This window comes from Rhizophagus irregularis, chromosome 17, assembly GCF_026210795.1.
Source record: "Rhizophagus irregularis chromosome 17, complete sequence".
Classification (NCBI taxonomy): Eukaryota; Fungi; Glomeromycota; class Glomeromycetes; order Glomerales; family Glomeraceae; genus Rhizophagus; species Rhizophagus irregularis.
In genome coordinates, this window is record NC_089445.1 from 2,862,639 (window position 1) to 2,875,358 (window position 12,720).

Here is a 12,720-nt window from a genome sequence, read left to right on the forward strand (position 1 = left end):
TGTCATTCTGTTTCTTGGCATATATGTCTGTTTAACAGTTAGTCTCTGACGTGCTAATTTTTTCTGGTATCTTTCTACTTCATGTTTCAAAAATAACTCTACCATGGAATTTACTCCACTGGCATCAGACACAGATAGTGGACTACGCTTCCTTGTTGTGAGACGAATCCATGCCTCATGTATTACAGAAGCTGGTAACATAACTAGTAGCTCAGTGTATACCTGGTTGAAAGACATTAGTTCTTATTACGAAAAAAAAAATTTGGAATTCCAAAGAATTCTGAAGAATTCCATAGAATATCTTATCATATGACACCTCCCAGAAATCTGTTAGATGTCATGTGCTAATGATTGTCTTTCTCTTAGTATTGAATAATAAAATGCCTCTACTAAGTCATAAAAGGCATTTGGAATGTTTGGTACAGGGCATTTCATAAATGCATCAATACTAGTCTTAGAACTTATGACCATTTTAGCTAATGCCTTTATACTTTTTATTGCATCCTCTACATCTTTAAAGAGACCTCTCTGAATTGTGATATGTATAAGGTCATCGATATATTCTTCACTATGTATATCATAGATTGGATCGTCTTCCATTTTAACTATCGGGAAAAAATATAATTTATTATTAATATATGCCTAAGTATCACTAAACTATTCTATATCATTCTAATATTTCTCTGGTAATCTGGTCCCTATAGCTATTTTTTCTGCTGCCTCATGACTTGTACCACGCTCAAGAAGTTTCTTATATACTTGAATACGCCAGTGTCCGAATGGTAAGGAGGATATACCATCTGACCAAATCCAGCGTTTTGTATCGATTGGGGATAATGCCTTCTTCTCTGACTCGATTAGTGATATTACATGATTTTTTGTACGCATTCCCACATTCTTGGCATAAAAGACACCATTTTCAAACAGACAGTCCCGATATACTTGAGTCATAGGATCGAAGATTTCATCTTTTTCTACTGTATCATCTAATAAAGTTCCACCTAAAGATGGGAAATATGTGTCCTTAGCCATATCACTCATACCCTTCTTGCTTACTCCTTTATGTTTGGACTTTGTAGACTTGTCTGCCAAGACATAGTGGTAGGATTTTGCACGGATGTGGTAGGATTCAGTAATTACATTTCCAGGAGTCTCATCCTTGAAAAGCCCGATTGTCTTGGTATCATTAAGGTCAAAGAGATCTGGACGCTCTGCCATATCCTTGTAAATATCTTCTGTCTCGACATGGTAGATAAAGGAGTCAGTATCCATATATCCAAGTCGTACTTTGTTTCCATACTTCTCTTTGACAAAACCATACCAGAAGCGGTACATTAAGAGTTTACTGAGACCAAGGACAGATGCACCGATAATGATAGGTTTATTGAGAATAACACTAGCCTTACCCATATGTGCTCCTACAAGTATGTTGCCAAGTTGACGAGCATACTTGAAGGAGGGCTTGCGAACTTTCTTAAGGAATTTCTTTTCATCATTTTCATTGATCATTCTCATAAGCTTGACATCCTGATACTTACGTACATTCTCCATAGTCTTGCCATAGACTGAGTTATTCATGAGTTTAAAGAAGTCTTTCTCAAATGAATTCTTGGATTGTTGACGTAAATTTGTATTTTTTGCAATATAAGGAGCTAACCAGTTATCTTGATCAAATGATAGGACTTGTGTAATCTCATCTACAACCATGCCTAACTTAATGTAATACTGGAGCTCTTGGTAATGTATAACATAATCTTCATGTTTACTAAGATGTGGAACTAACTTCTCTGTTTCAGGAAATCGCCCTCCATCTAAGTTATCAACAAGTTTGGTTATATATGGGCTTAACCTATCCTTTTTTACAGCTATACTATCAACTGCAGGAGGTAAATCTTGTAGATAATCATGAGTTTTAAGGGGGAAGTGCGCTTTGATATTTAGGAAGTAACCACAGGCAGCATCTGGTTTTGTATTAAGAATTACATTAAGTATCTGCTTCTGCTTATCTAGATTCTGTTTGAAATATTCTGGAGATGCTTCCCATCTGTAGTTACCAATAGGCAAGTACTGGCTCATAGCCCATCCATACAGATTGTTTGCATCTACATAGGAAATCCAGGTAGTAGGTTTAGAGGGATTAAAGGAGTCACCCATCTTAGGGTTATTGGCTTTTAAGAAACGGTGTCCTGCCATAGCTATTCCTCCACGTTTAGCCTTTTCAGTAAAATCATGCATGGTCATGTCAGTGAATAGCTCTATTTTAACTCCAGTTATCTTAAGCATGCCATCCCAAGAAAGTGCAGGAGCAGAGACATAATGACTTGGGTCAAGTCCATAATGATGCATCGCTGTCTGTCTAAATTTTGTCCAGACATCTGCTAGGAGAAGAACATCAGTCTTAAGGTAAAGGTCATGATACTCGCCCAAGTTTTTGCAGCCAAATTCCTTCCAAACTTTTTGTGCATGTTTGTAATTATCCTGAGTGATCTTTCCTCCAAGAGTACTATGAAAGTCATGAATAGATGGGAGTTCTGTCTCCTTGAAACGATCATGTGAATCAATATATTCATAAGGATAAACCCCCTTACGTGTGATTAAGTCAATATGTTCAGACGAGAAGTTGTTGAAGTGTCGCTTTGTAAGGGGTTTATCTGTCCCTAAATTCTTTGCAAGGTTTGCAAGACTGGAAGCCATGAACTGCATGCTATCAATGTACTTGAATTGCCCTACTTTCATGGATTTGTAACGTTCAAATGTCTCTGCAATAACTTTGATTTGATGTGCTCCAATTGATCGTCCAACAGATTCACAAACTAAATGGGAGTCATAGCCACGGAAGTTATGAAATACTACAGGAATTGGAGTCTTCCATGCTTCGATTTGAAGCTTAAGATTGCATGCATTATGAGCAGCCCCACGAAACTTACCTGTGATGTGGCAGTGATCCCAAACTTTTTTGTCTTGCACGCCCTGATTGAAATTCCCATTACATATCCAACAACTAACTGCTTTAGTGAATTCCTTTTTAGCTTCCTCTGTTACAATACGTTCTACTTTTACTTCTAAAACATCATTAATCCTTCTTAATTCTTTATCAAGTCTGCTGACAAACTCTTCTGTTGCATTTGGTCCTCGGTATAAGAATGGCCCCCATGTCTCATCAGTTTCAATCCAGTGGACCATATAGCAGAAGCTGTTAGCCTTTTGCTCCATAATCTTATGCATATTTCCACCATAGTTTTCATTACACTTTCTGTTATCAGCCTCAAAGTCTGCAATAATTACACATGGGGCATACATTGTTCGGTTAAAATTCTTAAACTCCTCAAAATCATTCTTACCTTTAACTGGTAACTCAACTCTTTGTGGTGACTTACCTAATCCAAAACACCATTCCTGATGATTAGTTAAAGATTTAGACGATGGAAAGCTTTGGAAGCACCGATTGCAAAGATGCTTCTTTCCCTTGTGGGATGTATCTTTGTATATTAAAGCATCAGGATTCTTAATCCAAAGGAAGTGATTCTTCTGACCATACTTTCCTTCATCTGATTTTGTAATATCTGTAAGGGCCATAAGGTGAATGATATGTTGACGGTTGTAATTCTTACTTGCAATAACAGGTTTTGGAATACCAGTTTTCTCTTCCCATTCCCATACATTAATGGAGATCTCAGGATTGAGGTCCTCAATCTTGCTAAATATGCGTGGACAAACAGGAGTGGGCATGGGAATTGCATTGAGATTGACTTGTTCCAAGTATGGCTTAAATTTTTCTGCCCGAAAGATTCGCTCAAGTTTTTGTGTATGACCATCTTTATATGCAAAGTAAGTACCTAAAGCCCCTTGCAAACATTTTTCAGAAGGCAAGCCTGTGTCTGGATCTATGAGATCTTTGTTATCAGGATTGATAGTGCACTTCTTATTTGCAAGTGCCTTAGGTGTAAGAATGTATGAGCCTCCTTTTGCTCGGCGGTAAGTATACGTCTCAATAGTTAATATATCTATACTAACAATTTTCCAACCAGACCCTCCTTTCATAAATTTGACAATTTTATCCGTGATATCTACTGCTGATTTTGTTAAATGATCATCTATATCATTCTTTAAAAGAAGTACACGCATGACTCCTCTATGATAAACTTGCTTATATGTTCCACTATTATCTGTATATGTAGCCAATATAGTGATAGCTGATTTGATTTGCCCCTTTTCTTCAAGTTCCCTCTCAAGAATTTCTGTTATTTTCTGGCGGGTATCAGCTATTATACTTGGAAAATATGGTATATCTCTAACATTTGGTTTAAGATCAGCTTGCCATACTGTCTTATGTTTTAGAGATTTATGTGGACGTGCAGGATCATGACCTCTTTTTACAAATTGAATATCACACCATCTTCCTCTATAATCTCCTTGCATATAAGCAAACCATTCATTATCTGTTTGTGGAACTCTTCTTTTTCGTGGAGTATATTGATTGTAATCACCAGGTCCTGCTAACCATTTTGCTAGTTCATCAATTGTTAAGTTAGGAGTTTTCTCTGTATGAGCTGGGATAACTTCAGGTGTGGGATCCTGGAGTTGCTCCGGTTGTGGTTGCAATTGTACAATCTCAGGTGTGGGATCCTGAGGGTTAGCTGTAGACTTGCATAGAAACTTTCTATTTTGATGCCCACGAAGCTTTTGTGGAGTTGCAAAAGTCTTTCCACATCTATCACAAGTTCGATTGCTTGTTGCCATACTGGTTGTGTACTAATAACCTAAAAATTTTTTTCTTCAATTAATAAATTCTAAAATGTTTCCCATCTTATTACTATCAAAATCGGTATGAAAATAGGCTTCGTCAAAGAATCAGAGCAATTTATGATTAGGGTTAAATTTTGGTTAGACTTTATTGTCCCAGATTTTTTTCGTATTGCAGGGGAAGCTTTACAATATGTCTAGTTGTCTTCCTGCTGTATATTTTTTGGTTAGACCTCGGACGGATTTTTGGTTAGACTTTTGGTTAGACCTGTTGTCCCAGATTTTTTCGTATTGCAAGGAAAGCTTTACAATATATCTAGTTACCTTCCTGCTATACATTTTTTGGTTAGACCTGGGTCGGATTTTTGGTTAGACTTCGCTGTCCCAGATTTTTTCGTATAGGAGGAAAAGCTTTAAAACATATCTAGTTGCCTTCCTGCTATACATTTTTGGTTAGACCTGGGTTAGATTTTTGGTTAGACTTCGCTGTCCCAGATTTTTTCGTATAGCAGGAAAAGCTTTACAATATGTCTAGTTGCCTTCCTGTTAAAAATTTTTGGTTAGAGCATGAATGGCTTAAATTATCGAATGAATCCATTTTAGAGTATCATAAAAATAGTATGCCACAATGGATTGCTGAATCGTGCTATCAGTATTACAGACACTTCGTGTCCTTCATACCTTTAGCACTTATAAAGGCAATCTGATATAGCATAAAATTATGATACCCTGGAATGGATTCATGCGTGGTAATAATGCCTAGGAATAAATGATGTTAATCTTATCTACAACGCTTGGGGGTTCTTTTTTAGCTATCAAGTAATAACATATCGGGAATCAAGGTTAGGTGGTCTGGGGATAGAAAAACAGGTATAGTGTTATCATATCAGAAATCAAGGCTAGGTGGTCTGGGGGTACACTAAATTATGGTTAGACCTATGTGATAGCCGCTGTCCCAGAACCCCCAAGTTTGCCCTACTAATTTCATGTTAAAAATCAGAAATATTATATTAAAATCAGAAATATTTATTAAAATCGGAAATATTATATTAAAATTGCCAAAAAATCAGACAGCCATATTAAAAAGGGCAAAAATCTGATTTTTATTTATTTGACCTGTGTATATCTGTAGAAAATACGTTATAAACGTATGAATTTTAATATACTGTAGAATAATACGTATACCGTATCCTTTATTTACAATATTTTTGTAAACCGTATACAAAATACTGATATACAGTAGAAATGATATACGTTATAGACGTATGAATTTAATATACCGTATCACACAGTATGTTTACCGTATACTTTATTGTATTTTTTACTAAGCACATTTTGCGAACAGTATACATTATACTGATATGCCGTATGTAAAAATGCAAACTGTATCAAAAATACGTATATACAGTATAAAAACCGTATACATATTTTTTATAGGGCGAGAAATAAAATCAAACCAAAGAGGTATTGTTCAAATTTTATTTAAAGTGACATTTTACGACTTTCTTTCAAATTTTTACTCATCCTAAAATCAAATTATAAAAATAAATCTAATATAATAATGCCTCGCCACACACGTTCACGTCGTTCCCATTATAATGTCCATTGGAACTGGGCTATGATGGACGAACTTGTTGACATACGTTGAGACTAGAGATGGGCATGTTATATAACAATATAAAATAACACTATGTTATATAACATATATAACATATATAACAGTTATATAACATAAATAACAATATGTAACAAATATAATACTAACCAAAAAAATTGTATAGTGACTATAATTCTAGCCAAAATTATATTAAAAAATTTCTGATGTAATCGACGAAATAATTTCCTTTTTTTGATTCTTGTGTAACAACTGGCAAAGATTTTCTCAATTTTTATTGGGAGACAAAATTTCTTTTTTTTGGATTTTTGTGTAATGTCACGTGATATGTACCGAAATTAGAACTTAATTCCGGCTAACTTAAATTAATTTTGGCCAATTTTGTTATATAATGTTATATATGTTATATATGTTATAAATGTTATATAACGTGTTATATGCCCATCTCTAGTCGAAACAGAAACCGCGCCTATCACAATATTAATGGTAGAAGTCACCATGATTTTTGGGACTCTGTTACCAATAGGTTCATATGACTAATATCTATAATTTCTTTAAGAAAGAATTTAAATTTAAATTAACCAATCCATTTAATTGAATCAGAATAAATAGAATATTTTGAACGAGGGTTTCTGGGCAACAGTGCAGCCAAAAGTGAAGGAACCTCATCAGGGATTACCATATAAGTAAATAAATAAAATTACATTCATATAAATTAAATGTATTTATCGAATATTAAAACTGATTTTGATATTTAGAACTATGTCCTTTATCATAATGGTAACCCTGGGCGGCGGCTGTGGACGCGTACTGGCCAAAGATATTATTACGAATTTAGAACGAGATTTTGGGAGAGGCCGGGTAATTATACTATAATAAATTTTATAATTAATATTTACATTCATGTTTTAAATTTGATAAATTTGATTAATTTTAGTCACGTGTGATGATCGTAGGGCAAGGAGAAACTTACCTACGTATCGTAGAAGAAGATAATTATTTTTTTTATTATTTATTAAGTGAGTAGCTAGGCCCAGTCCATACCAAATATCGGCTGGAGACTCACGTTTTTTTTGGGCTATGACTGATACTGACGTCCACACCGTACAGCCTGGGTACTATTTTATAAAATAGTAGCGAACAAGTATCAAATGTGTATTTTTTTATTAAGTTATAATAAAAATTAGAATTTACTTTAATTTTTAACATAAAAATTGTAAATAATAAAAAATTCGTAAATAAAAATAAATTTGCTTTCCCAAACTTTAAAAAAAAGGTGTTTATATAAAAGAAAAAGTGTTTATATTATTTTTGATTATTCAATAGTATCACATGCCCCTTGTATACGTTCTACTGCATACGCAGCTTTAACGATCGAATAGTAATATTACGCAGGTTTACAATCTTGTAAATTTTCGAAATATTTTAACCGTAATATTACGCAGGTTTACAGTCTCGTAAATTTTCAAAATATTTTAACTGTAATATTACGCAGGTTTACAGTCTCGTAAATTTTCAAAATATTTTAACCGTAATATTACGTGGGTTTACAGTCTCGTAAATTTTCGAAATATTTTAACCGTAATATTACGCAGGTTTACAGTTTTGTAAATTTTCGAAATATTTTAACTGTAATATTGCGTAAATCTTACGATATTGAAAACTTGTGTAATATTTTAACCGTAATATCACATAAATCTTACGAAATTGTAAACTTACGTAATATTTTGAAATTTTTCGAAATATTATGCCATAAACTTTCGTAAACTTACAAAATCGTAAACTTACGCAATTTTTCGCGCTATAAAATTTCCTGATGTATTATACTTGAAGAAATTACTCACCTTACCACACGGTATTACAGAAAGGAGTATGGTCGGGTCAGCGTGATGAGTAGAGTATGGTGACATTTGGCAGTGTATAACATAAGGGGTGTGAACCATACGCAGGTGATGTATAGCATCTTGGCCCACTCCAAATCACGTGTTTGGCCCGTCGTGTTATTTATCACTTGAGTAAACTGTCATATAGGGTTCCATACTCTACTCATCACGCTGATCCGACCATACTCCTTTCCATAGCACTCCTTACCACAGAGTTTGCCCAACACCAAAATCGAGTTAAATGGTTAGAAGATCAGCATTCTTCTCCTCCTATCCCAAAATCCTCGCAATCACATGCTCCCCTTCTTTCTGAGACTGAATCCTTAGATCAAGGATGGGATAATAATCATCAGGAAGTCATAGGAAAAATGTTCATTACATGTATATTTTTGCAGATCATTTACATCACAATTTTCATTATTTTAAATGTTCATGTAATATTTAACGTTAATGAACATCATCAATGAGATTTTTATCGTGATGTGCAGTATTTAATAATAAATATTCAATGTACATCAAAATGATTTTGCAAGCAATGTTAATTATTAATTTAAACTGAATACTCAGCTAATAGTAAACTTTTCAATTGCTATAATAAAAACATGATTACTAATTTCAGTTTCATCTATTTAATTATTATTTTATTTATTATTTTTTTATTTTATTTCAAAAGAGTGGTAAATAACTGAAAGTTTATTACAATAAAAGTATATTGTACCGAAGTACAACAGGGTCTATCTATATGTGTAACTAAACAGGACCACATCCTTCGTTAAAAACTATTTGAAAAAATAGGACTACGCTATTTAATCAAATGATGATCAAAAGAAAAAAAAACAAGAGCACCGTGAAATCCTAAAAAATAAATAAGAAGGGGTTGTATATTGAAATAAAATGTATTAAGGGCATTATCAAAACTAAATCTAGAAAGAGTGATAGAAGAAAAATCTATATTCAATAAGTTTATCCAAGGTAGGTTATGGAGGAAATTTGTACTTGTAAGATAAATTCATAAAATGGAATTATTGATATGGTGACGTGTATAATTAAACAGATTGAAGTAACTGTATGTGTTGTTCGTTCTTGTGCATATAATAGTTGCATCCAGAATTGTATTGTCATTACGTCTCTTTCACTTTTGTTGCTTGGAAAGACTTTTTTGTGATATGATATTCTTTTTCCAGGCTTTCTATTGAATTGATCGTGCTTTCCAAAGTGTTCATATGTCGTGGTGTAAATCAAAAGGAATTTGAGCAATAATGTTTTAATTATTTTTTTGTTGATTTTAGCAATTTTGAAGGGTTCTATGATATGATAGAAGCTGGAACCAGATTAATAAGAATACAGTGTAAGTCAGGAGCGATCGAGCATCATGTAAAGTTAAAGGTTATTTGTCCATGTGAATATTACTATATTAGAATGGAAGATAATATATTTGATAATTCATTCATTACGTCATTAGAATTTGTAATGATGAGCGTTTTGAAAATTTATTCGTGTTTTGGGAATAAAATGTCTACTGTATTAGTTTTTTGTAAATTATCACAAAAGAAACAGATATCGAAGCCTTTTAAGATGTCATGTCACTGTCACGTCAGGGTAATTGCGATTAAGAATATCTAAAATTTAACATGAAGCTTTAGATGACCAATCTATTTAACTATTATCAGTTATTAAAACAATAGTTTATGGATCAAAATATTGATCGGTATCACGTAATCAGTTTGCCGATTGATCTTTTTTTTTCAATTTGATAAAAAAAAAGTCTAATAAAAAAAAAGATCTTTACTTACGAACCAGATTTCGTAAGGTATATTTTTTTTTTAAAAAAAGAGTTTAAAAAACGTTTCTAATAAAACGATGAACCGGACTTTTGAAAGGTAGGTTTTTTTATTTTAAAAAACGTTCTTTTCTTCTTTTATTTTTCTAAATGTATTAAGAAACATTTCTAACGAAATATTTCTTTTTTTAATTGCAGTGACGGATGACGACTTCTTGGATTAGACGAATCGTACTTTATAGACAGGTATGTAAATAGGGCATTAGGGTGACGTGCGTTTTTTTAAAAAAGTTTTTTTTAAATGTTTCTCTTTTTGTAGATATCGGTCCTTCAGCTTTGGACTTCAGACATTAACTTCTCGAACTTCGGTTAGATTTCTCAACGTTGGAGTCTTTTTTTGTAGGTTGGCATCTTTGAATGAATTGGTAAGTTTTGAAAATTTCAAAACTTTTTAAATTTATTTTTGTTTTTTTATTATTTTGATTTTTTTCTGATTTTTTTCTTTTTTTTGCAGGTATTGAACTTTCTGAATTCTGGACAATATAATCAGTAAGTTTCGAAAGCAAAGTTTTGAAACTTTTTAAATTTTATTAATTTTTCTTTACTTTTTTTGCAGGTCCAAATTCTATACACTAAAATAATCTAAAGTTCTTGCAGACTAACTTCTAATAGGATCAAAGAACTGAAAAATCGATTTTCAAATGGCCCTAATAAGTATCTTTCTCAAGGAAGGTCATCCAGATTATATATCTTAATTTGACGAGTGGACTTTATTTACAGAAAGTCACCTACAATATTAGACTAATCAGCAGTCAGTACAGTAACTTCAAGGGATCACACAATAACTGATAAATCACTTAATCAGAACGGTAAACTGAGCTTCCTAGATCCTGAGTGGATATGATTGGTAAGTTTCGAAAGTTTAGTTTACTTTCAAAACTTTTTAATTTATTAATTTTTTTTTTCTTGTTTTTTTGCAGATATCGGTAGATTGAGCTTCCCGGATCTTGGTAAGTTTTGAAAGTAAAGTTTACTTTCAAAACTTTTTAAATTATATTAATCTTTTTTTTTTCTTTTTTTTTTGCAGGCACCGCTTTCCAGATCCTGAATAGATATGATCGGTAAGTTTTGAAAGTTTAGTTTACTTTCGAAACTTTTCTTAATTTTTTTTTTATTTTGTTTTGAAGAAACTAACTATTTCTTCTTTTGTCTGTTTTGTAGGAATCATCTTTAAGATTTGGGTTAGCTTTTCAAGTAAGTTTTGAAGTTCATTCAAAACTTTTTCTCTAATAATTTATTTTTTTAAAGAAACTTATTGTTTCTTCTTTTATCAATTTTGTAGGCTTTGTCTTCAATTATCAGTTCAGCTATTAGCTCCTTGAGTGAGTTTTGAGGAGTTTTTGTTTCGATTTTATTTTTTTGTTTATTTTTTTAATTCTTTTTTCTAATTTTTTTTTCTTTTTGGCAGATATCAGTAGATCGATCTTGGATCCTGGATGATAAGATCAGTAAGTTTCGAAATAGTTCATTTCGAAACTTTTTTAAAGTTTTGTTTAATTTTAAAGAAACTAACCGTTTCCTTCTTTTTCATTTATTTTGTAGGAATCTTCTTCAGTTTTTAGATCAACTTTTTGGGTAAGTTTCAAAATTTTGCTTCGAAACAATTGAATTTTTTTTCTAATTAATGTTTCTTATTTTTTTTTTCAGCTTCGGGTATATTCTTCTCTCAGTGCATGGTAATTTTAGCGGACTTCTAAAAAAAATGAAAAACGAGGACTTTCTTTTTTTAAGATTATTCAACTTTGCGTTCAGGATTCTTTTGTATTTTGATTCTATTTAACTTGGGATTTTTTTGTAGATACTAATTTCAACTTTGATTTTGCATTTATTTGGACTTTGGTTTATCTTAATTTGAACATAATGCCCTTCGATTTTGTTATTTATTTACCTTTCGTTAGATGAGATGATGATGTAATTACCCTTTGATTTTGTTGTTTTTACCTTTGGATGTAATTATCTTTGATTTACTGTTTTTTTACCTTTAGACATAATTACACTTTGGGCATGATTACACTTCGATCTTATTGTTATTTTGTTATTTACCTTTACATTTCAATCTTCTTTATCTTTTAAATATAATGTTTTATAATAGTTTATTAAGTAATGAAAAAAAAAATTAATCATATTGTATTAATAGATTATAATAAATTTCGCGTAAATAAATCAATTAAAAAATAATGTATATTGTTAATGGACATTAAAAATTTGGTGATGCACATCAAATGTTATGACATCAGTAGTACATTGCAGGGTCCGATGTTCAGCATTTCTTTATGATGTACATCAAATGGCTGATGTACATATGATGAATATTTTTCCCGTGACTTCCTGATGATGAACTTTCTGATCCTAGACGTTTTAGTGACAATCTTATGGACTTTAGCTCCCCTGTTTCACCACGAAATGGTCACAACTTAATTGCTCAATCACATATTCCTCTTCCTCCCCGTATGAGTTTGATCACTGGTCCTGACACATCACCACAAGATCACTTTTCCTCTCTTACTGCTACAGTTACTGAACTCACAAAAACCGTTCAACAAGGCATGGCTCAACAAAAACAATTCTTGGCTGCTCGCGATAACGCTAACTTCCAATAATTATTGATTACCGTTTATTTTCCTTTGCTGCTTACACTT

At 32.4% G+C, this 12,720-nt stretch overlaps 1 protein-coding gene across 1 annotated transcript; it reads right to left on the reverse strand.

Annotated features, from left to right (window-relative positions):
* Positions 1-330: 330 nt before the first annotated feature.
* OCT59_009340 (uncharacterized protein) lies at positions 331-600 on the reverse strand (the record flags this gene model as incomplete). The annotated part of the gene is made up of 1 exon (XM_066133478.1): positions 331-600. One exon carries the CDS (start codon positions 598-600, stop codon positions 331-333), a length of 270 nt encoding a protein of 89 aa, XP_065999915.1.
* Between the last annotated feature and the right edge of the window lie 12,120 nt (positions 601-12,720).